The sequence below is a fragment of the Nyctereutes procyonoides genome, unplaced genomic scaffold, assembly GCF_905146905.1.
Source record: "Nyctereutes procyonoides isolate TBG_1078 unplaced genomic scaffold, NYPRO_anot_genome, whole genome shotgun sequence".
Taxonomy (NCBI): Eukaryota; Metazoa; Chordata; class Mammalia; order Carnivora; family Canidae; genus Nyctereutes; species Nyctereutes procyonoides.
Genome location: NW_026575130.1, coordinates 362,678 through 389,650, shown reverse-complemented (window position 1 = coordinate 389,650; position 26,973 = coordinate 362,678). Strand labels below are relative to the sequence as shown.

The 26,973-nt window shown below is 35.1% G+C and overlaps 1 protein-coding gene across 1 annotated transcript in view; it reads left to right on the top strand.

The window, feature by feature from the left end:
* The first annotated feature begins 1,736 nt into the window (after positions 1–1,736).
* The window catches only part of MYOZ2 (myozenin 2), a 39,267-nt gene continuing 14,030 nt past the window's right edge, over positions 1,737–26,973 (top strand). The window contains exons 1-4 of the mRNA XM_055342451.1: positions 1,737–1,889; positions 2,446–2,535; positions 18,193–18,362; positions 24,463–24,592. Coding sequence (XP_055198426.1) covers positions 2,460–2,535; positions 18,193–18,362; positions 24,463–24,592 — 376 coding nt within the window. The 5' untranslated portion in view covers positions 1,737–1,889; positions 2,446–2,459. The remainder of the gene's footprint in view (positions 1,890–2,445; positions 2,536–18,192; positions 18,363–24,462; positions 24,593–26,973) is intronic.

The window sequence follows — 26,973 nt, the reverse complement described above, 5'->3', positions numbered from 1 at the left end:
TCTCAACCTCTCTTGAGCTCTGTATGGGTATTTGACTAAGTTCTGGACAGAGGGATGTAAACAAAAGAGGTCTGAGCAATATCAGAACACGTTTTGAATAAGAGATGGTATGCTTTTCTCATGATTTTTTCCTTTTTCTGCTAACTGAAATATGAATGTGCTGCCTAGAGCTGGAGTAGCTACCTATGCCTAAGGGGACTGCATTTTAGGGATAACAGTGCAAAAAGTTACAAGGTAACTGAACCCCTGATGATTATGTCAATCACACCAATCCTAGATTATTTATCTCTGGAATAAGTTTATATGTGAGAAAAACAAACTTCTATCTTTTTAAAATTTCTTTTGGGGATTTTTCTTACACTTCCATTCGACTTTATTTTTTTTTAAGATTTTATTTATTCATGAGAGACACACAGAGAGGCAGAGACACAGGTAGAGGGAAGAGAAGGAAGCAGGCTCCATGCAGAGAGCCTGATGTGGGACTTGATCCCGGGACCCCAGGATCACGCCCTGGGCCGAAAGCAGGTGCTCAACCTCTAAGCCACCCAGGCGTCCCAGGGGATCATTTCATAATGTATAAAAAATACGGAATCACTATGCTCAACCCCTGAGCCACCCAAGTGTCCCATCCATTCGACTTTAATCATAATGAAAACTGGGATCCCTGGGTGGCGCAGCGGTTTGGCGCCTGCCTTTGGCCCAGGGCGCGATCTGGAGACTCCGGATCGAATCCCACGTCAGGCTCCCGGTGCATGGAGCTTCTCTCTCTGCCTCTCTCTCTCTCTCTCTCTGTGACTATCATAAAATAAACAAAAATTAAAAAAAATCTTAATGAAAACTATAAAGAAAAATGAAGCAAATTTAGGACCAGAGAGTGGCATCATGTGATATTTTAGACAACGTGACTGGGGAAGTGCTTTATGAGGAATCAATAGTTGAGTGGAGTCCTGATTGCATGAGAGAGTGAGCCATATGGGTAGAGAAAGAGCATGTTACAGCAAGCAAGAAATAATAAAAGCAAAAACCCAGAAATGGGAACATCTTTCTTCTGTGTTCAAAGACCAGCAAGGAGGCCAACAAAGCCTGCCTTCCAAACCTGTTATTCTATCATACTTCCAAACAGGAATCCTTGACACCAGATCTTGCAAAGATTAGCCAACCTTATAGGCACTGTTCTTTCTTTACGGGGTCTCTTCAAAAAGTATGACGTAGTTATGCATCTAAGCTTTTACTCAAATAGCTCCGTGGTTCAACCTTGAACATCATTTCCAAGTGCTCCCCCACTTCATCATTCAAATATGAGCCACTTTTTTTGAACCTAGCATAAGTTCTCACTCACTTCTGCTTAAGGGATGGCTCTACTGATCCACCCCACATCGCTTTCCTCATTCTTGAAACTCCATAGGTATTATTTCCCATACTTTCATTTTAATGGTTAATGATCTATCATTCTGTTCTAATTCATGTATGTGTCTTGCCACCTTAATTAAGATGCAGCATAAGATCCATCTTAAAAAGTTTTAAAAATCCCTTTTGGCCACTATCTCCTCAAAGAGAAGGTGCTCCATAAAAACTTTCTGTATGTTCATTCAACCACCTCCCAAACTAGAAACACAATGGAGAGAACCTAATCTTTCTCTGTTCCTCCCTTTAGCCAGGAAGATATGAGTAGCTGAAGTATTTGGTGCTATATATAGTCAGTTGATGTCAGCTGGATGCCAGTCTCTTCAGAAAGGCTCAGTCCCCAGTTTGAGTCAGAGCTAGGGACCATGCCGTCTCAGGCTCAGGGATAAAAACCATCGGGCCCAAGTGCCATCCATATTCCATCTCCACTCTTTCCTCCACAAATTGGGATTCATCCCTGCTGAAAAGCACAGTCTAAGAGCAAGGTGAGTATATTGTTTCCTAAAATGTTTTATTAGTCAGTTTGTCCAAGGAGGTTCAGAGTTATGACTCATAAATGGGCATTCTTTGCTTTAAAGGGCAGCTGTTGATGCTAATATTAAAAGGCCACCAATGAGTTCTGGTTTAATCTAGTGTCCTTTTTCATTCTTAGAGTTTGCTGGAATTGATGTACTCTGATGCTGGCACAAATTAAGACCAATAAGGAAACAATGACAGATTAAAATAAACCATGGAAAAGCAAGAGGGAAGGGAAAGGAGGCAGCTCTTTCATTGTTTCTGATTGCCTGGTGACCAATGTACAAGTGTGCAGATAAGACTGGGCCTGAAACCCTGAGTATTATCTTCTGTTCACTGTGACATTGCCTGTCAATGAATAACATGCCCTGTCACCAGATAGAGAATGCATATTAAATCACTCAGTAGAAAGCAATAATAAATTCCTAGTAGGGAACAAAGATGTTCTCTTTCAAAAGGATGATTATAAGACACTCCAAATGAGTTCTTCATGTTGCCTCAATAACGTTCCTTTATTTTCTACAGGGAACAAAAAAAACATGCTTTCACATAATACCATGGTGAAGCAGAGAAAACAGCAAGCATCAGCCATCATGAAGGAAATCCATGGAAATGGTATCAATAAACATCATTCTTTAGCATTAATATAGCTCAGCATTAATGAAGATCCTTCCTGACGTTATTTAGTATTCTATAGATTACTTCCTTTAAATTCTTGCTATTGTGTCATAATAAACCTGGAGCTCTAGGGGGTGTAGAAAAGCCTATGGTAACTAATCCTTTTGTAGTCATCCTTTCTCATCTGAAAGCTATTTTCAGATGAACAACTGCTCTAAAGGAATGAAGCAATCTGACAGCTGATGTACATTCTGCCTGGCTTGCCTTTCACATTTCACATTATAAGTTAATATCACTCTCAATTCCTTTTTTTGGACAGGTCTCATACTTGTCTCCATGGTCCAACCACATGGCATATCTTGATTTCTTTTACTTACATTACATAAAACATTAAAAATATACTCTATCATCCTTTTTTGGACAAAAGCTGTTGAGTTAGAGTTCATATTATGAATATTCTTTAACCCTGAAACCAGTCTTCATATTTAGTAATTGGTTTAATACAATATTTTCTGTAGAGATGTACTTTTGTTTATAATGTCTAAGGAAATATAAAGTTTATGTAGTCTCAAAGTATGTAACTCAAAAAAATTTAATATAAATTAGAGGCAAGATGATATTCCACTCCACTCTCCTTTTCCTTCCTTAAGTTCTAGCAAATAACTCTAGAAAGCAATACTTTCAAAATTGCATTTTGATTGTTATAAAGGAAAGTGAACTCTATGAGCAAAGGATAGCATCAATTTTAAAAGTGAACGAGTAGAATATCCAAATGTTTTTAAGGGCTGGTTTGAGCCATTCCAGATATATCTGTGGAGTTTTCAGAGTGCCTCCTTATTTCCCCTCCATTGACAAGGAATGTAAACTTTCACCTGAACACTATTGAGACCTAAAGGCATGAGATCTGGTGGGGGCAGCCAGGAACAGGGGTAAGTATGGTGTTTTCATATTTCACCTTCCATAAAGCACACTGCATAGAACAAATCAAGGATTGTTTTAGGCCCTCCCATACAATGTAGTCATATCTAAAGAGTCCTATTATTAAGTTTTATTTTCTATTTTTTGCAACATAAAATTAGCATGCTGTATTCAACTTAGTTTCCACGTTTTACTATGATGTCAGACTAGCTTGGAATAAAGTGAAAATAGTTCTGAATCAGATTCTAGAACTAAACTTGTACCAGTCCAAAGTTCAAAACTTCACACATCTTTTACATTTTTATGCTTCTTTATATTTCCTGCTTCAGGCAGTTTACTTGAAATTGTTTCTTTTAGTTTTCCTGATCAATAAGGAAAAACTAGATGGACACTTGAGTTTGAGAATAAATTATTTACCTTAAAATTGGACTTGAGATAAATTATTTTCTAATTGTATTATAATCATTAATCAATTGATCCATTTAATGTATTCCCAGTTTAAATCATGTGTTGGATTCTACTCTATGTTAGTCCTGACATAGACCTACAAGGGTAAGAATATCTTTTTCTTTTTCTTATAACTTATGTGTTTGTGAAATATTAAAAAAAAAATACTATTCTCTCAAGGGGAAAAAACCCTCCAAATTATTATCTTACCACCAGCAGGTCCTGGCCATGTAAAGTCTGCTGAAGCCTTCTTCCCAAGTCACGGGTAGATTTCCAGCCCCCTAAGTGGAGTCACATGCTCTGCCTTTGTTTGGAGGTCAAGTATCCAGATAATGCAGGATGATCGCAGACTTTCTTAACTCATCTCAGATAAAATAGCTGTAGTACTTTATGAAACAACTTAAATAATTTCCCTTTCTTATTTCTTCTGACATTTTATATGGAATTTTACTATTTGTATATGACATGGTGTCTAGAGATCTGAAGCTTGGGAAGTATCATGGATGCAGAGATGAGACAGACTGCAGAGAAGCCTTTTTGGGAATAATCCTCCAAACTTTCACATACTTCACAGCAGTAAAAAATCTGGATAACTTAAGATAGAGCATGCAACTATTTTGATCTTAACTATAACACTAAGTGAATCAAACTTGGATTGGATTTTCCTTTATAAAACTGAACAGAGAAGGATGTTTTCAAAGCCCTTCTCCCTTGATGCACAAAATATTGTGTATCAAAATTTTTTTTTGGTATGTTATAACTCCTTTACTTTTTATATCACTTTTCAAAAACATTTAGCCTGGAGAAGAATGAAATGTGACAATAATCTGCCTAAGTCGGTTGTCTCTTAACATGAACTGGAAGGAAGTTCACTCCAGTTCTTGAGTCTGGGAGAGACACTATACTGGTGAGCCTCTGAAATCAATTGGTAGGAAAATATAAGAATCAAAAAAGGAGGGTTTTACATCAGAAAACTCATTCCATCTGAAGGAGAAATAACCTCAAAGAATTAATGAGAAATCCTATCTATATAGGCTAAAATATATAGAATTGGATAGAATAAGTAAAAATGTAGGTAACTTTCAACCTCTACTAACTATGCCCCAAATTGTTACTCATTATGGATCCATTATGTTTGCGGTATCAACTTATGTCCCAGCAGCAAATATACCACACTCCCAACAAATAATTAATAGAAAGTATCCCCTGACACTAAGGCTCAATACTTTTACATCTCTTATATCATGATATCACGATCATCAGCATGATGATCATCATTAGTATTAGAAGGAGTAGAGCTGATGGTAGTAGTTGTCTTGTATTACTGCTGTGATACAAAACTGTGCTTTATACAGAAGTATGAGAGTCATGTTGCTGCCATCTAACAAGTGCTATTCTAAAAGACAGACAAAAATATAGAAATGTTTTGCCATTATCTGTGCATGAGCTAGTTGTTGGGGCATGAAAAGTTGGCTTATAAAAGTTTCATACCCATCAGCCCTGTGCTGTTTACTCCCAATTGGTACATATTCTCTAGTATTAATCCTGTTTCTCTCTCAGTAACTCTTTCAGACTTGAATACCAGAGGAGGAGGGAAGGAGATAGGAAAGCACAAAATGATAGGGAGTCATAAATTGACAAAGAAAGAGGAGGGGGAGTAAGAATAGAAGGGGATGCGCTCTGGAGCAATTGGCATTTGTCCAGAAATGGTGGAAAAAAGGAATTGGAACTAAAATAACCATAAGAAGAACCGGGCATAAGCTGTCCGTTGGTTTTACACAGATAAAACTGACAATTTAGAAGAACTTCAGAAACAGGGAAAACCAAGTGCCTCGAAAGACTGCTTCAGTCTCCCTACAGTTTTTTTTCACTGGGGCTCAGAGAAGGCTTTTTTGGTATGTTTCTTGTTTATGTTTTTTTATTTTTCCACACATGACTGGTGAACAGCTTTTCCCAGCACACAGAAGAGGATTGAGCAGACTGTTTTTGTGACTTCAGGAAAGAGTTTAGCTTTGTGGTCTGAAAACAGGAAGTCCAGGTTCTAAATGGAGCGCTGTTGTTGATATGGTACCAGGAGCCCTGGGTTCCAGACCAGACATCAGATTCTTCATCTGAGCATGAGAAGGTTGGATTTGCTGATACATCTAATTCTAAAATTCCATGATTCTAATATATTGAGCTATGTGCTGAAGTCAGACATCAGTGTATTTGAGTTTCTCTAATAACAAAGACAATGATAATAAATTACATGGGCACTTTGAAAAGTACAGAGTATAAAATCTAGAAATTCAGATGAAAGATTATGTGAGGACCCCTTTTGTTTCTCCTGTATCAGCATATCTTAAACTGTAACAAGTCAAGCCATCAGTGTTAAAATTAAGACACCGAGAAGGCCTTAAATACCACAGATCAAACATAAAAAGTTGGGGGAGAAAAAGAACTTAACCTAATGCTTCAGTGTACAAGTTTATTAGTTTTTCTTGGTTTAAATTCATACATTAGCATTCCATAACCCCAAGGAAAAAAGTATGTTTTGTTTTGGAAGTTGGTGTGCAGTAACATCTTGTGAATTCATAGATTTTCTGAGCATGCCAGAGGTTTCTAAGCTTCTAATAAAATCCATCAGAAAAGTAGTAGCAGAGAGCTAGGTTAAATTTTTGTTACCACCCAAGTAGAAATCACAGTATTTAAGTCCAACAATATTATTCTATCATGCTAGTTTCTTTGTGGCCTTTTTCACTCTAATATGCTGTACATATACATTTTATAAACAGTAGTAGATGGGTAATTCAAATTGTGTAATTCAATATAATGGTAATCTCATTTCTTAAATGTTTATAAAATTCCAGTTATTAAATGGTAATATTTTTTTATAAATTTATTTTTTATTGGTGTTCAATTTGCCAACATATAGAATAACACCCAGCGCTCATCCTGTGAAGTGCCCACCTCAGTGCCCGTCACCCAGTCACCCCCACCACCTGCCCACCTCCCTTTCCACCACCCCTAGTTCGTTTCCCAGAGTTAGGAGTCTTTCATATTCTGTCTCCCTTTCTGATATTTCCCACTTTTTTTTTCTCCTTTCCCCTTTATTCTCTGTCACTATTTTTTATATTCCCCAAATGAATGAGACCATATAATGTTTGTCCTTCTCCGATTGACTTATTTCACTCAGCATAATACCCTCCAGTTCCATCCACGTCAAAGCAAATGGTGGGTATTTGTCGTTTCTAATGGCTGAGTAATATTCCACTGTATACATAGACCACATCTTCTTTATCCATTCATCTTTTGAGGGACACGAGGCTCCTTCCACAGTTTGGCTATTGTGGACATTGCTGCTAGAAACCTCGGGGTGCAGGTGTCCCGGCATTTCATTGCATCTGTATCTTTGGGGTAAATCCCCAGCAGTGCAATTGCTGGGTCGTAGGGCAGATCTATTTTTAACTCCTTGAGGAACCTCCACACAGTTTTCCAGAGTGGCTGCACCAGTTCACATTCCCACCAACAGTGCAGTAGGGTTCCTCTTTCTCCACATCCTCTCCAACATTTGTGGTTTCCTGCTTTGTTAATTTTCACCATTCTCACTGGTGTGAGGTGGTATCTCATTGTGGTTTTAATTTGTATTTCCCTGATGGCAAGTGATGTGGAGCATTTCCTCATGTGCTTGTTGGCCATGTCTGTCTTCCTCTGTGAGATTTCTGTTCATGTCTTTTGCCCATTTCATGATTGGATTGTTTCATTGCTGTTGAGTTTAATAAGTTCATTATAGATCTTGGAAACTAGCCCTTTATCTGATATGTCATTTGCAAATATAAATGATAATATTTTAATAGTAAGTTTTTGAAAACTTTATAAAACAGCCATAGGACTCAAATCAAGGCAAAGAGATATTAAACAGGAAATTAAAGAATCTTAAATGGATTTCAAAATCCACTTTTTAATGTAAAAAAAGTTATTTATGACCCTATTATCAATTGTAGTCTTTTCAGGCATTATTCAGAATCACAGTGTGGACTATTATCTTTTATGTAATATGTATATATGTATGTTACATTTTGCAATAAAGCATATTTTATGGACCATTATTCAATCCGCAAAGGCCAACAGGCAGAAGGGACAGATACAAGTACAGAGAAAATCTCTTGGCCTCAGGCTTCTAAGTAAATCAACAGGACCATGCTAGAGCAAGTCTGTTTCAGTTAACTCCCCTGCACTGCTTTTGCCCAGTCCACCAGAACTGCAGCTGCCAAGGTATCAGGGGGAAAGCGTTTTTAAAAAGATCTTTTGTCTTACTACAATTATGTGTAAATGAATATCTTTACAAACTGAATTAGATTCACTGATCTAACTTTAATTTTGGTAGGATCAAAATTTCACATTAAATATGTAGAACTACCTACGCACACATAAGTCATTTGATCAAGTTTCAGAACATTAATGTCTGAAATGAGTGCAAAAAAAAAAAAAGAATATTTCCTTTTGGAGGAACTTAAGTCCAGTGTTTGTTCATAAGACTATGCATCCAAGTAAGCTTTGAAAAAGGAGCTGATTGAATTTTCAAAGATCACATGTCTCAAGGAAATGCAATTTTCCATTTGGTTTCTAATACTCAGAGTAATAGGGCTCCACAATATGAAAGGTAGAAGGAAAGTATACTCAAGAATCAAAATATTTGAACATTTTAATGTGAGATTTTAAATATTAATTTAACTACAAAAGCCACTAGTAGTGGCTAGTAGTAGTGTAATGAGGACACTACAGAGGAAGAATATTGGTTAACAATTATTTGTTATTTCTAGTAGATGAAAATTTGTGGGCTTTTTGTGGAAATTAATTTGGTTATGGGCCAGACCCTTAGCTTATATGTCTATATCAATTTATAATTAAGGTATTCGACTGTTCATAAATAATCACCGATTCTTGAAATAGTAGCAAAATATGATATATCAAATCTATAAAGTCTTTAAAGAATAAAGGAAAAATGCTGGATCACTATAAATGACATCAACAGGAAAGTATGTCTAGCAATATTATTTTCAATAGATGACCTAATGCCACAAAGACAACCTTTAATCCATCAAGGCAAGGATATGTATCCTGAATAAGTTGTATCATTTATCAGGCATCCAGATTAAATACAGTGTTAAGACCCTGCAGAGGGGTTTGCAATAAAGGGCAGGGAACAGCTGAACTTGGATTCTATGTGCTCAGTTGACTTTGTTCTTCACTCTGAAAGTTTAAGTAATGAAAGTGTTTATACATTAGATTCCCCTCATGGATGGTTTGCAACTCCTGCTCTAGTTACATCATAAATTTAACTATTAGAAGGGAAGGGAAGAAAATCTTAGAGATTTTAGATATGTCTTTTGTTGTTTGTTTGTTTATGCAAAATATGTTGACTTAACATATTCCCCTGTCTAGTGCTTGGCTAGTAAATACTTAACAACTGGTTCTCTGGGGGAGAAATGCCTTGGTTTCTAGAGTTTGCCAATTTCAATGGTTTAAATACACTCACCATAGCTGATTTCAAGCTACTGTCAAGAAGGCACTGAATGCAGAATTAGGAAAATATGTGCAGTAATACATTATATAGTATTTCCACCATACACATACACATGCAAACAGATATAAGTAACATCAGAAACACAGATAATAGCAAAACATAGTAAAAAGACCAAGAAAGTGATATTTTGAGTGTTCCTTTGATTTTATTTATTTTTTTTAATTTTTTTTAATTTTTATTTATTTATGATAGTCACAGAGAGATAGAGAGAGGCAGAGACAGAGGCAGAGGGAGAAGCAGGCTCCATGCACCGGGAGCCCGACGTGGGATTCGATCCCGGGTCTCCAGGATCGCGCCCTGGGCCAAAGGCAAGCGCCAAACCGCTGCGCCACCCAGGGATCCCTCCTTTGATTTTAAATACTTTATCTAATTATTAAATTTATATAATTTAATTTTAATTAGGGCTGTGTTTACTGAAGTTAACTACTGGCTCACAGAATTCTTGCAAATTTACCAGCCAATTCTTGTGAGCCAGTAGAAGCTTGCTCTAGTGCTGACTTATCATCTAGTACTTCTGGCCCCAGGGGTCTTTAATACTTTCAGATGGCCACTCACCATGTTGTGCTTACATGCAACAAGGTAAAGAAAGCATCTTTGGCACAGCATTTGCAGAGAAAAGTCATGATATTCATTCTCATTGGCCTGGATTAGGTCTTGTACTTGTTTCTGAATCAATCACAAAGCTGATCAATTCCAGTCAAACACAACCCAGAAGACTACTGTAAATCACAGGGGCCAACAGGATGGAATCTACTTAAGTCATATGGCTATTTCAGAAATGTTGGTGGAATCAGCTAATATTGGGGAACTATTAGGAAGAGGGAAATGAAATAAAAACATTTTCTCAAATATCTGTCTAGAGTCACAGAATTAAACTTACAACATAGCTTGGAATTTAGAAGATATTGAAATTAACATAATAATGTGCTATTCCTTTTCTAACATCTCTATTTTCATTTAACCCTTGGTAATGACTCAAGTTAGTATTAGAAATGGGGAGGAAGAAAAAAGTTGCTTTTCTGTTATGGTTTCTTTATGGAAAAACTTTGTAGCTTTAACTGTAAGGAGAAAGATTCCATAACTATAAAGATTGCTAACTGGGCATTTTCTAGTGGATGCCTGCTTTGGGACATTTTCCATTTCCTGAAAATTTCATACTAGAAAAGTTTTTCAGGAAAAACCTAATTAAAAAAAAAAAAAAAACATTTGTAGGTTCACCTGGGTGGCTCAATGGTTGAGCATCTGCCTTCAGCTCAGGTTATTGATCCTGGGGTCCTGAGATTGAATTCCACATCCAGTTCCCCACAGGAAGCCAGCTTCTCCCTCTTCCTGTGTCTCTGCCTCTCTCTGTCTCTCATGAATAAATAAATAAAATCTTTTAAAAAATTATTTGTAATATATAATTACATTTTATCAAATATGTATTTCTAGAAAAGGTTAAATGGAAAAAATCTGTAGATTTTTTATTTTTTTGTGTTACTATTTCATTCTCTCTCTCTCTCTCATTGCTAACTAAATTGTTTTGAAAAGCATTTAAAAAAGGAGATTCCCCCCTCCTATAACTGCACTAAGTAGAAGGAATACTGTTTCTTCTATCCTTTGTGATCTAAAGGGAACCTGCTATTTTGATTATAGAATAAAAAAGTTGAGAGAGCCCACTCTGTCATTGTCTCTATAATATTGAGGTATATATTCACAGATATGATGAAAAATAACCTAGCTTCTTCTTCCATGTTCCAAGCACACAGTAACAAAGATTCCAAACACTTGCAAATAACCGAAGGTGAATATTCCCTGTAGAGCTCAGCAGGGCTGGCAAGCAAATCCCAGGGAACTATTATAAAACACCCTCCCCTTTGCTTTGCTCTGTTCCTCCTCCTATTCCTTCTCAGTAGGCAATCTGTGTCATCCCTGGGGATTGTAAAGCATAGCTTCTTCTTCTTTTTTTCATACTAGAGAGCAGACAAAGCTGCTTTGCATTGCATTAGGAGGGGCTATGAATTGTTTTAATTAAATTTTTAAAATAATACACTTGATTTTTTAGAGCAGTTTTAGGTTTACAGAAAAAAAAACAAGGAGAAAGTATGGAGTGTTCCCATATACCCCTTCTCCTCCCAACACATAGTTTCCCCTATTATTAACATCCTGCCATAGTGTGATATACTTGTTATGGTTGATGAACAAATACTGATACACTATTAAAAGCTAAAGTTCAGGGGTACCTGAGTGGCTCAGTTGGTTAAATGTCCAACTCTCGGTTTCAGCTGGGGTCATGATCTCAGGGTCCTGGGAATGGAGACCCTCATCGGGTTCTTTGCTCAGTGCAGAGTCCACTGGAGATTGTCTCCCCCTCACTCTGCTCCTCCCCTGCTTGCGCATGCTCTCTCTCAAATAAATAAATAAAATCTTAAAAAAACAAAAACAAAAACAAAAACAAGCACTGTAGTCCATAGTTTACACTAGGGATCACTCTATGTAGCGATCTTTGGACTTTCATGAATGCATAATGTCATGTATCTCCCATTATAGTATCATACAGAACAGTCTCACTGTCCTAAAAATCCCTTGTACTCTATCTGTTTATCCTCATTCCCCACCCCACAACTCCCTGGCACCACTTTTACTGTCTTTTGGACTTTTACCTTTTCCAGAATATCATGTAGTTGGAATGACATTAGCATGTAGCCTTTACAGACTGGCTTTTTTCATTTAGCAGTTTACACTTAAGTATTATTCATGTCTTTTTATGGCTTCGTAGCCTTTTTTTTTTTTTTGAGTTAATTGTAGTTCATATGTAATTGTAAGAAATAATACATAGCTGTCCCATCATGTACATTTTCCTAATTTCCCCCAAGGTAATGTCTTATAAAGCTATACTACACTATCACAACCAGAATATTGTCACTAATACAGTCAAGAGACTCCTGCCAATCACTATTCTGCTCGGTATATATTTTTCCATTTCAAGAATATGTGTGTATATATATATATATATATACACACACACACACACATATATACACTTATACACATATAGCTTTTATATATACATATAGCCTTATACATATAGCCATATATATATATATATATATATATATATATATATATATACACACATATAGTGTGTGTGTGTGTGTGTGTGTGTGTAACCTTTGGGAATGGCTTTCTTCACTCAGTGGAATTCTCTGGAGATAGATCTGGATGATGTATGTTTCAATAGTTTTGGTACTTTTTATTGCTGAGTACCATGATATGGATGGACCACAGTATTTTTAACCATTTACCCATTGAAGAATGTCTGGATTTTTTTTTTAAGATTTTAAAAAAAATTTTTTAAATTTATTTATTAATGAGAGAGAGAGAGCGCGTGAGCAAGCACATGGCAGAGACACAGGCGAAGGGAGAAACAGGCTTCATGCAGGGAGCCTGACGTGGGACTTGATCCTGGGGCTCCAGGATCACGCCCTGGGCTAAAGGTGGCACTAAACCACTGAGCCATCCAGGCTGCCCTTGTTTTGCTTTCAATTAAAAAAACATGCTATGAACATTTGTACATAGCTTTTTGCGTGAATGTAAGCTTTCATTTTATTAGGATAAATGCCCAGTATTCCTGTTAGTTCTATGGTAGGTTTTTAACGGAAACTACTAAATTACTTTCTAGAGTGGCTTTACCATTCTAATTTCCAACAGCAACATATGAGTGATTATGAACTGGGTGCTAATTCTTGACATGTTTGGTAGACTTCTCGAGTGAAATTATCTAAATTTGAAGATTTCTTTTTTGGGAGATTTTAAAATTGTAAATTTGATTGCTTTATAGTCTAAGATTAATCAATTATCTATTTGAAATGTGATACTTTGTGCTTTTCAAAAATTGTTCAGTTTTTTTAAGTTTTCAAATTTATGTGAATTTATGTATAAAGTTGTTCACAGTATTCTCTTATTTTTCATTTGCTATCTACAGTATCTGTAGTTCCTGTAGTTCCTTCTTTTGTTCCTAACATTGGTAATTTGTATCTTTTACATTTTTGTCTGTGTCAGTCTAGCTAGGGACTTGTCAATTTTATTGATCTTTCAAAATCTAACTCCATGCTTAACTGGTTTTTAATTTCTGCTGCTATTTTTATTATTTTTTTCCTTCTGCTTGCTTTGGGTTGATTTTACTCTTCTTTTTCTAGGTTTTTTTTTTTAATAGAAAGAATGCATGTGCATATGTGTGCAAACTGGTGGGGGTGTGGGTGGAGGGTGAGGGATAGAGGAAGAAGGAGAGACTCTTAAGCAGACTTCCTGCTCAGTGTGGAGCCCTTTGTGGGGCTTGATCTTAGGACCCTGGGATCATGACCTGAGCAGAAATCAAGAATGGGACAATTAACTGACTGAGCACCTAGTTGCCCCCTTTTTCTAGGTTTTTAAGGTGGAAGCTTAGATTATTCATTTGAGACTTTTTCTTTCTTTTTTTTTAATGTATGCATTTAGTGCTACAAATGTCTTGCTCAGCACTGTATTAACTGTGTCCCATGAATTTTGATATGCTCTATTTTTATTTTCATTTAGATCAATGAATATTTATTTATTTATTTATTATTTATTTATTTTCAGATCAATGACTTTTTTAAATTTCCCTTGATACTTCCTCTTTGACCCATGGATTATTTAGAAGTATATTATTGTTTAGTTTCAAAATGTTTAGAGATTTTCCTATTATCTTTCTGTTCTTGATTTCTAATGTGATTCCATTGTAACCAGAAAGCATATTCTGTACAATTTTAACTCTTAAATTTGTTGAGGTTTATTTTACTCATGACCAGAGCCAAAATAAAAAGTCCGACATTTATCCATCTGAGTCAACCAGGTGGCCATCACCCTGTTACTTTCAACTTGCCTATATTGTTCAACTCACTTATTTGAAGTGAGTATCTTATAGATAGCATATAGATGGGTCACATTTTTAAATATAGTCTGCAGTCTTTGTCCTTTAATTGATATATTTAGAGCATGTATATTTAATGTGATTATTGATGTGTTAGGGCTTAACTATTTTATTTGTTTTCTGTTCATTGTCTCTGTTTTTCATTTCTGTTTTCTTTTTCCCATTTTTCTATGGATTACTTGAACATTTTTAAGATTTCCATTTCTATTTATCTATAGTAATTTCAAGTCCATCTGTAATAACTTTTTTAGTAGTTGCTATAAGGATTACATTACATATACATAACTTATCAAGGTCTACTAATATTGTCACTTTATCAATTCAAGTGAAGTATAGAAAACTTACCTACTTTCATGTCCCTTTATTCTCTTTTGTTAATAATATAATTATCTTAACTATTTCTTCTACATTCATTTATAATTATATCAGAGACTGTTACAATTTTTGCTTCTAACAGCAAACATAGTTTAGAAAACTCAAGAGGAGAGGGGAAGGTTATTGTATTTACCCACACTGTTGCTTACTCTATTCTTTCCTTGCTCCGTATTTTATTGTTTCCCTTCTGTTTAAAGAACTTCCCTTAGCTGTTTGCTATGATCTGAGTGTTTATGTCCCCGCCAAATTCATATACTGCAACCCTAATGCCCCTTGTGGTGGTATTAAGATATAGAATCTTTGGAGGTGATTAGGTCATGACAGTGGCGTCCTCATGAAAGTGCATTAATGCCCTTATAAAAGAGGTCCAAGAGAGCTACCTTGTCCCTTCCACCATGTGACAACACAGTAAGAAATCAGCAATCTGGAATCTAGAAGAGGGCTTTCACCAGAACCCCAACTATGCTGGCACCTAGATCCCAGACTTCTAGTCTCCAGAACTGTGAGAAATTTCTGTTGTTTAGAAGCTACCGATCTTTGGTATTTTTTTATAGCTGCCTGACCATTGTCTTAGGATAGGTTTCCAGGAAACAAATTCTCCTAGTTTCCCTTTATTTGAAAATATTTCAAATTCTCCCATTTCTAAAGGATATTTTGACTGGATATCAGATTCTGGGTTGACAGGTTTTTTTTCCTTTTTCTTTCAGTAACTTTGTGCCACTTTTTCCTGATTTTCATGGTTTCTAGTGAGAAATTCACTATCATTTTCATTTCTTTTTCTCCCTATAGGTAAGCTGTCATTTTTCTCTGGCTGCTTTCAAGGTTTCTCATCTTTAATTTTTAGGAGGTTTTAATATGTCTTGTGACGTTCTATTGATTTATCTTGTACAAGACACTTAGCTTCTTGAATCTGCAGATTTCTCTTTCTTGCCTGATTTGAGGAGTTTTTAACCATTATTTCTTTGAGTACTTTTCTAGCCTCACTTGCTTCTATTCTCCTGGACCTTCAGCAACACAAATGCTGTGTCTTTTGTTCTAGTCCTACTATTCCCTAAGCCTTTCTTCATTTTTTTTCAGTTTATTTTTTTCTCAGTTGTTCTTATTGAGTGATTTCTATTAGTTTATCTCCCAGTTCACATATTTCTTTTTCCCTTTCTCCCCTCTATTCTGCTAGTGACTCCATCCACTGAACTTTTATTTTGGTTATATATTTTCAGTTCTAAAGTTTCCATTGGGTCTTTATATCTTTTATTTCCCTGCCATAACTTTTTCTTTGCTGAAGATTTCTATGTTTTCATTTGTTTCTAGGAGCTTTGTAATTGCTACTTGAAGCATTTTTATCGTGGCTGCTTTAAAATCTTAATTGTATAATTTTAATATTTCAGTCATCTCATGTTGGTATCTTTTTTCATTTGGTTTGAGATCTTCCTTGTTCCTGGTATGAAAAGATTCTTTACTGGAGCTTGGAAATTTTCATATTCTGCTCTAAGACTCTTGCTCTTATTTAAGCCTTCTTTTTCATCTATCCTAGTCTGACACTGCTTCAGCAGGAGGCAGGGAAAGAGTGCCACCTCATCACTGTCAGGTGGAAGTAGAAGTGCAAGTTCTTCACTTGTCTTCCACTGGAATTTGAGGGGAAGAGTTCTTAATTACTTACAGAAGGGGGTGGTAGTTTGAAATCACCACGTGGTCTTCACTAACACTGCAGGGAGGGAAGGTTGTTACTGGCTGACAGGGATGAAAGTCCCAGCTTCCTTGGCTTTTCTGATACCATCCCTGTGGGAATTTGGGGGCACCTTGTTACAGCCTCAGAAGGGTAAAATTCTGGGGTCCTCACTTAGGCTTTGTTGATATGGATAGGACCCATGCTTTTTCTTTGGTATTTTGCTGAAGTAGCATGGCTATTGTCCAAAAGTTTTCTGTTTTTCTAGGCTGCTCTTTTCCTAGTCTTTCGGCTAATGATCAGTCTTTTGTTAGGGCATTTTTTTGTTTGTTTTTTTTTTTTGTTTTTTTGTTTTGTCTGCCCTTGTTGGCGTGCCTGAGCTGCTAGCATCTTAGCACCAAGTCTGGGATTTATAAAGTTAAAAGAAAACCTAGAGAATTCACTTCCATGTTATTCCTTGAGTCCTGAGGTTCCTAGCTAGTTGCCTTTTTCTCTTCACCTTCCAGAGTCTTCTTATGTTTGTTTTATACATATCATCCAGGACTTATAATTGTGTTTAGTAGAAGTACAGGGAAAAGATATCTACTCTATTTTCCCAGAAGCAGAAGTCTTGATATTAGTGGAGGTCCTCTCCATGTACCATCAAAATATGTAAACAAATAGCTTTTTTCCAAAGAGAAATAAGAAGAAAATTCAAGTAATTCTGTTATTTCATCCCTAATACCTCCAAAAACCTAATTATTAGGGTTAACTTGTCACATCATCAAAGAATATTGCCTCAATCGATCTGAATAATTATTTATTTTACTAAAGGCCCAATTTTTTTCCTGTGTATTTACTAGCAGTCTACAGTGGCAAGAGATTCTGTGGGTTACACAGAAATATATTCCTGATTAAGGGAGAAAATAGAGAGTTCATTCTTTTCAATTTAAAAAAAGTCCTTTAGTACTAGAAACAGAAAATAAGAGTCATTTGCTGGATATCTCCTATATTTAGTGCATGGGAGACACAAATGCTAAAACATGAAAAAGAAATGCAAACCATTAAATAAGTAAAATGGAATCAAGTAATTGTGATTCAGTGCTATGGGAGTACGAAAAAGGCATAAATAATTATGAATAGAGATTTAGTGAAGGGATTCACAGAAATAGCACTTAAGCTGGATTGAGAAGGACTTGTTCATTCAATATTTACCACCTGCCTACTATATACTGGGCTCCTTGGTGGTAGCTGCAGAATGAATGGTATTTTGACAGAGACAGGGAAATGGAGTGGCCTGGACGGAGGGTAGGTACTTGAGTAATAGAGATAGCTCAAACACACATAAAAATGTGGGGTGTCAAATAGAACATATTAAAACAGTTATAAGCTGTGCTGTTTGAAAATTCATTAAATTTGGGAACACTAAATTATACTAATAGCCTTATTAGCTAATTTTCATTCGCTCTTTTTATGTGCCAGGTATCATAGCTAAGTGATTTATATATGTAACATTTTATTTAATCTTCATATCAAGCATATTCAGTAGGAATTATCCACATTGTAAATATGAGAAGCCTCAGGCTTAGAAAAATAAGTATCATATCTATAATCATACAGTTAGAAAGTAAGGAAGCTAGGATTCAACCCAGTCTGAGTAAAGAGTCTCTATCTACCTAATACACTAGAATATAGCAGGCAATAAATTATGGAATTTAGCTAAGCATTTAAAAATGCTTACCTTGGGGTTTCATGCACATGAATGTTGTTTTACAGATGTAGATGGCATGCACCTGGGCAAAAAAGTCAGCATCCCCAGAGATATCATGTTGGAAGAATTATCCCATCTCAGTAACCGTGGCGCCAGACTATTTAAGATGCGACAAAGAAGATCTGATAAGTACACATTTGAAAATTTCCAGTATGAATCTAAAGCACAAATTAATGTAGGTATAAGTTGACTATGTGGTATCTAAATAAATGGGTAGCATTTCTAAGTGTATATGTGTCACCACATTCCCAAACAAGTATTCTACATATTTATTTAACATATTTTTTCTGTTAATTCTGTTAGACTTTTCTTTCATGATAATAAATAGTTTAGATGAATAAACAAAAGAAGTAATATATATGTTATGAGTATCTTTTTAGTTCAGTAGGGACATTGCAAACCCATAAATTTGGCACTGAAAAGCTGGTCTGCTCTGCTAAGAGGAGGGGGAGGGAGTGGAGATTGGTGGAACTAAAAGTTTCCATGGTCTTATCTCTACTAGTTAAATGTTTGGGGTGAAACACTTCCAAAGCACACAGCACTCCACAAAGTAAGCATAAGCATTTTATTGGCTGAGTACATCCTGGCACTGAAACGTGCCTGAGATCTACATAGCTGAGCTTCTCTCACTCAAGGCATTTATTCCACATCGTGTAGGGAAGTCTGATTGCTATTAACAACAAAACCAAGGTGGACAAAACTCTTTAGATAAAAGTTTTTCTCAGCTCCAAATTAATAAACAAATGAACAAATTAATTACATTATAGTTTACAAATTGCATTAATACGATATTCTTTTAAACTGTCATGTAGAGACATTGTAGAGGAAGAAGCTCATAGTAGGAAAACAACTAACTTTGGGGAATTGGCTTTAAAAATAAAATACCAGGCATGAAGAATCAAAAAGGAATAAAGCATTGATTCTAAATTTGAAGAGGTGGTGGTGACTACAATAAATTTTGGTTTTATTTACTGAGGGTTTATTTCTATAGCTATGGGAAGTCTGTAAGATTACTTGTGAATTTAAACTCAAACATTTGCCAGCTGCCATCACTAATATGTTGTTTTAAGTGGACATCTCATTTCTTTACAACAAACAGACTAGCTTCTCCGAGATCTCTCATCACAATTACTAAAATACATTACAGAACTAACATCCACACCCACAAACACTGTTAGTCATTAAAAATATCTGTTTTTCTGGTTAACAATAAATACAAGGGGATAACTTAAGTAATTTCTTTTTTACACTAATAAGCATCCTTCAACATCCATAGATAAAGTCTAGTTATAAATATTAATTCAGTTAGACATCAAATCTTACTGAAATATAGTATTTATATTTGTGAGGGATGATTTTTCACTTCAAGTCATGGATAAATATGATGTTATATTACCCTATAATTATGTCTAATATCTACTTATCAAAAATGTCTGTAGCTAATATGGTATAAGCCTAAAATAATCCTTATCCTGGCTGATAGAGTCTAATTATATAATCATACTCTTTTAATAATGACAACAGAGGAGCAGCTTTAAGGAGTAGTATAGAATAAGGTGGCTTAAGGAAATTCTTTGAGAAGTCATCTTCAAGTCTAGACTTCTGAATAAATGAATAAATCCAGTTTTCATAACATATACTTACATCTCTAATCTGCACTTTAACTACAGTTCTGGGGAAGGCACAATGAGTTTTTAAATATCCTTGTGAACACAACATATTCCGTCATCACCAGTATCTCATGTTATTGACAATAACCTGTGGCCAAATGTTCTGATTAAACAAAGAATGTGAGAATATGCCTTCGATATTGCTAGAAGGTTGAACACTAAATAGATAAAATAGTCCAAAACAGGCATATTGAAATAAACAATTAAATGCTGATAAGCAACTCAGAGCAATAAACAATAATAATGTATGCAATGAACTAGTATGGCATTAAGTTACATAACATACTCTAAAATCTGATGAGATCTACTCTCTAGAAATGAGGAAAGTAGTGTTCAAGGAAGTATATTGGTTTGTCTTAAGCAACACATAATGAGGAAGACTGAAATCCAGATCTCAGAATTCTAGAATTCTTGGCACTGACCTTACCATGGTGTAATTAAAGGAAACTGGGCTGGAAACCAGGATAGTCATGCAATTTTGAGTCAATTTAAAAGTTTCTTTGGTTTCATGGACCTCTTTTTATATTTAGAAAATAAGGAAATGGACTCAAATGTTCTCTAAAGTGCCTTCTTTAACAATTTGTGTTTAATTCTAAAAATGACCTCAAATGATCATTGAGGAAAATAGTGAGTCACGTTATATAATAATATTATTTGCTTTATCAAGGCACTAGATTACAACTTGGAGCAAGTCTTATTAATAGGATAGGATTTTTAAAAACAATGTTTGGTTCAGATCTATTTCCATTCATTTATTTATACTTTTGACAAATATTTATTGGGTGCCTACTGTGTTCTAGATACAATACTGGTTGGTCAAAGATAAATAAATACAGCTTTTGTGTAGTGAAAGAGAAACAAAATAACACTGAAAGATAGAAAAAAATATTACTTATAGTCTACTTCTTGAATCATCTTAAAATGATTTATGTCATATTTTCCTAATTTATTGACTACATTTTTTGAAATGAGCTTTTTCTGCTTCCCTCAAAATAATTATTTAACTCTATATATGTTTCTTATTTTATTAAAATGTTTAGGACATCATTAGATGAAAATATAAGCCAACTCCCTGGTAATTTAATGCCATTTTTTTGAAATATTATCATTTTAAAAATTAAAAAAAAAATAAGGGCAGCTTTGGTCATACCCCACTGCTGAGAAACTGGCAAATTCAAGCCACACAAACCTTATGACATAAATAATAATAGGAAATGTGCTTTCTTAAATTAAGATACATTTCTTCATTTCCACACAAGCTAATTTTGAAGCCCTAGTTCATGAATTGATTAAATTCTTTTTTTAAAATCTTTTTTTAAAGTAGGCTCCATGCCCAGCATGGAGCCCAATGCAGGGCTTGAACTCATGACTCTGAGATCACGACCTGGGTTGAGATCTAGAGTTGGATGCTTAACTGACTGAGCCACACAGGTGCCCTTAAGTGATGAAATTCTTACATCAACGGGCAAAAAATAAAATGGATGAAGAAAATGAGCATTAAAAAAATAATAAAATAGAAGATAATTATCATCTTATAGATAAAATAGAAGATAAATCATCTTATAGATAAAATAGAAGATAATTATGAATCATGATTCATGATAATTAAAATTATCATCTATAAATCATTATGAAATGATATTGAGGAAAATAATCCACATTTTATAATAAAGACTACATATGTATCTATGTAACTATGGGCTTTTTGAAATCCTTTGAAATCTTAAATAATACTGGGGAAAGGGAAAGTATACTATAAATAGTTATTCTAAAATAGTACTAAATTAAATATACTGAGTTCTCAAAATAGATTTATTTTGTGCAAAAAATAACTTCTACTATGTATTTGGCACAAATTATAGAACAGGGTTTTTAGAAAATCCTTTTATTTCTATTGATATTTCAATAGAAATCATGTAATAGACATTATCCATGTGTTTATAACTTCTATGGCTATTACCTATAAGATGCTGCTCTAGTTTTATTTTGTTTAGGGTCAACCTAACCGAAATTAAAAAGAAATACATTCTCATTTATATTTCAACTTTTTCTGAAGGGAATCACACATGATGGAACTCTGTAATTTAAGGCTTAATGTCATAACTAAAGTAAGCTGCTCCCCAACTATTATTAGATTTTGTTTGTATACTTAACGATGACAATAGAGGTACTGGGTGTCTCCTGATAATTAATGACTAGCTAGAAGCAGTTGATTGTCCTGGTCCCCAGTTCCCAAGGAAAAGTCTCCAAAGAAGTCAGTAATACAAATCTTAAATTACCATAGACAGGATGATTTGTAAGTTTAGGTGCAATGCATTTCATGGACGCATTTCAGTAACTTAGAAAAAGAATTTCTTTTTAAAGATTTTATTTATTTATTCATGAGCAACAGAGAGAGAGAGAGAGAGAGAGAGAGAGAGAGAGAGGCAGAGACACAGGCAGAGGGAGAAGCAGGCTCCATGCCCGACGTGGGACTCGATCCCAGGTCTCCAGGATCATGTCCTGGGCTTCAGGTGGCGCCAAACCGCTGCGCCACTGGGGCTGCCTGAAAAAGAATTTCAAATGCATGATATTCCTATATTTATCTCAACTGGCTTTTTATTTATAACTAATGTTTTATGCGGTGGTGTCAGTTCAGAGTGAGAAAAGATACTAATCTAGTCAAATAAGTCTAACACTTAGGATAATGGCTCTTTTCAAAATGCTAACTACTAATGTTTCTGAGTCCAGTATTACACCAGTCTTTAGGAATTGTTCTAAATTTTGAGGAACCTTGGGTGGCTCAGTTCATTAAACATCTGCCTTCTACTCAGGTCATGATCCCAGGGTCCTGTGATCAAGAGCTGAGTCGAGCTCCCTGCTAATAAGCAAATTATCTGCTTCTCCCTCTCCTCCTGGGCTTGTGCTCTCTGTCACTATCTCTGTCACTGTCTCTCTGTCTCTGTCTCTGTCTCTCTCTCAAAGAAACAAATAAAATCTTTAAGAAAAAAAAAAGGAAATTGTACCATATTGCTTGTGGAGTAAAGTGTAAACTCTTCTGCCCAGTAATCAAGACCTTGCGCTCACCGAATAAACATGACCTCTCATGCTTTTTTGCCCCTTTCTACAAGCCAGCTCACCATTGCTAACATGTGCCCTAATCATTTCCATAGCAGCTTTCCCCATGGTGCCACAAAGAATAAGCCAAATGTAAAAGGCACCTGGAGAGTGGCTGTGGGGGGGGGGGGGAAGCCTGAGAATAAGGATAAACTATCTTTAAGTAATAAAATGTAAAAATTATTTTTCACCATATCATGTTATAAATAAATGCAGAAGTGAAAAAGCATCTGAAAATATTTTGTGTTTATGTCACACAGAGAGAAGTCAAAATTGGTTTTTATTCACTAAATTTTTCTTTCTGAAGTTAAAAAAATTGATTCTATATACTTTTTAGATACATTGGCTTCTTTTTAAAACACACATTTCTCAATATAATTAAAACAATGCTTTATTATAGAGATAAGGCTTAGTCATGCTTCTGAGGATAACACCTATTACAATGTCTTTTTTCTCCATTAAAATTCAAATTGTTTTTAAAAGTGCTGTATTATCGTCATAGAATAAATCCTAAATTATAATAGTAAAACAAATTCACCTATAGCTTGGAAGACAAACATCTCTTTTAAGCATTTGATTTCCTAGAAATCTCAAGTTTTTCCTTTTACACACCTATGCAGCTTCAAGTATAAATATTTTTTATGGGTAGCCTGGGTGGCTCAGTGGTTTAGCACTGCCTTCAGTCCAGGGTATGATCCTGGAGACCGGGATCAAGTCCCATGTCGGGTTCCCTGCATGGAGCCTGCTTCTCCCTCTGCCTGTGTCTCTATCTCTCTCTTTCTCTCTGTGTCTCTCATGAATAAATAAATAAATAAAATATTTTAAAATAAATATTTTTTATACACAACTAGTGTCCACATTTCAGATTAAATTTTAAAACAAGGGCAGCCCCGGTGGCGCAGCGGTTTAGCACCGCCTGCAGCCCGGGGTGTGATCCTGGAGACCTGGGACGGAGTCCCACATCAGGCTCCCTGCACGGAGCCTGCTTCTCCTTCTGCCTGTGTCTCTGCCTCTCTCTCCCTCTCTCTCTGAATAAATAAATCTTAAAAAAAATTTTAAACAAGACAAATTAAAGAATATAATTAAATCCCACTATAAACAAAATAGTAATGTAACAATGGCAAAGCCAAATGTTTGGCCAGTATGCTCTATATTATTAGATTAATAAAGAATTACAAATTTAATAGTTTCACCTTTACAGGGACTTTGTGAACAGTACATTAAATAATTGATACAAAGCCCTAGACATAGTGTCTGGTACATAGTAAGGTTCAATGAATTATTATTAACTGGAGTGTCATCATTAAACATATCTTAGGTTAATATCAGTAAAATTTCTCATTCAATAGCTCAATCAACTATGTATAAATTATTGAGGCCCCAAGAAACAAGGAAGTGGCACTGTACTTAAATTTTAGATACAAATCGAGTTTTGCACATATGGTATCTCCTATTAGTGCATCTAATATTTTTGAGTTTTCAGCAGCGTTTACTCTTGGTCACATACAGCACAGCATTGCCATGCAGAATGGGAAACTGGATGGAAGCAACCTGGAAGGTGGCTCACAACAAGCCCCGTCTACTCCTCCCAACACCCCAGATCCGCGGAGTCCCCCAAACCCAGAAAACATCGCACCAGGTAACTTTCTCCTTACAAACAATAAATAAACAATAAATAGAAAGAAATTGCTATGCCCTTAACTATATCACTCGTGTCATTTGGATTTTTAGTAAATGGCATCTAAATGACATGGCTTTACCCATTTTATATCTATTTTGTGGTTAAGTTCAAGATAAGTATAGATATGTAGATCTAAGGAGTCATATAAAACATTTACCATGTTTTTTCAGATGGTTCACTGTATGTGTTGGCAATCATCTTCTTTTTAAAAGTTGAGTCATTTGCAGTTATATTGAAATTCTATTTGTATAGGACTACCATTTGTGAAGTGCTGTGACGTAGATGGTCTTTAATTTCAAAAATAACTCTAATATATTTATCACAATCCTCATTTTTATGAATTAAGAAACTGAGGTCATAAATGGCAATAAACTTATATTGACTGATCAAGAATTAAATCCAGATACCAAATTTACAGATGCCTCACAAAAGTGAACTTGTGGAGATTATTTTCATTATTCTCTGCTTCCTTAAAGGATTTAAATGCAATTCTTCAAGGCTGCATATTTGTTTATTAACATCAAAGAGAAGCATATCCTTATTCAGTCAGTATGTGTTGTTCAGAAATATTGTTAGATTTTGAAATATTAACTATGTCACAAGCATGATCTATTAGACAATACCTTTTCAAAATAACTGACAGTGAGTACTTCAAGTATGTCCTCAAGAGTAATGTACAAAGTAGATTTTTTAAAGGTTCAAATACTTCTATCTTGAAATTAGCAGTCTATGTCATATTTTTGTAAAATAGTAAATTTAGCAAAAGCAATTCTAGAATTCTTCTCAAACTGCAATAGTTTTTGAAAATATGTATGTAAAGCAACTACATCATATTAAATGTTACTTAAAAATAAATTGTCAGTCATTGATGAGCTTAGGTTTATTAGGACATTCTTATTGAACACGATGAAAAAATGTATTGATAGATATAACAAAATGGCACCGAAGGAGACCAAGTAGACACTTAGAATGCATAGAGCTTTGAAGTGAAGCATTGTAGTAAAGTTTGCAAATAGCTTTCAAGTAGCCTTTTTCGTGGCAGAAAAGCAGGTAATAGATTCTACATGTATAGCATTAAGTACACAGAAGAAAAACAAGCTTTAAAATTAGACAGATCTGGGTTCAACCTTCTGGCTTTTTCCACCTCTGCCCATTTTACTACTGTGTTGGGAAGGAAAGTAATTTTCTTTGAGTCTCTGTTTTCCTAATTGGTAAAATAAGGAAAACAAATCTCACTGTACAGGGTTGTGAAAATTAAGTGTGGTAAGTATAGGCCCATACATAATAAAATATTGTAGTCCTCCTTATCCACAGAGGATACACCCAAAACCCCAAAGGGTGCCTGAAATTGTGGGTAGTATTTAATTCTATGTACACAACATTTTTTTTCCAGCCATACACACTTATGATAAAATTGAATTTATCAGTTAGGCACAGGAAGAGATCAATAATAACAATAATAAAATATAACAATTATAATATGCTCTAATAAAGCTTATGTGGTCTCTCTCTCTCTTTCAAAATATCTTATTGTACTGTATTTACTCTTTCTCCTGTGATGGTGTAAGATGATAAAATGCCTGTGTGGTGAGATGAAATGAGGCGAATGACATAGGCACTGTGACCTAGCATTAGGCAACTATTGACTTTCTGACCATGCATCGAAAGGAGGAGCATCTGCTTTGGGACAGGACTGGACTAGGAAAACTGCTTTTAACTGAAGCCACAGAAAGCAAAACCATAGATATGAGGGAAACTACTGTACTTAGCTAAAGTTAATTCTTTCCGTATCAACTTTATAACCTTAAAAGACAATACTGTGCATACTCTTTTATCTCCAACTACTATTAGACAACCTCTTGCTTTTCTAATGTTTGGAGTGTTCTTGTTTGTTTCTTTCAACAATTAAGAGAAGACATATAGAAAGTTTGTGTTGGTCAATCTGGTACTCTCAACACTAAGTTAGAACTTTTATTATATAGTCATCATTATAAACTATGTAATTGCAAAAGGAATAAAAAAATGATGTCTACCCTCAACAATTTATACATAAGGAGACAGTACAAAAGTTCATGTTGCATTTGTTATCTCACTTACTCTCTGCATACATAATTTAATATCATGCATGTATTTTTTTCCTCTCAGAAATATATATATACACACATATATAAATATTTATATATATATATAAAGAGAAGGTTTAAAAGTATAAACTGATACAGCTCTTTAAATCTAAATACCCAACTATTAAATATTCAGAAATGTCTACATAACATAGACTAAAAAAAGGGGGAGTTTAGAGGTTATCAAATAGCTTGTCCTGAAACAAGAGTAACGGA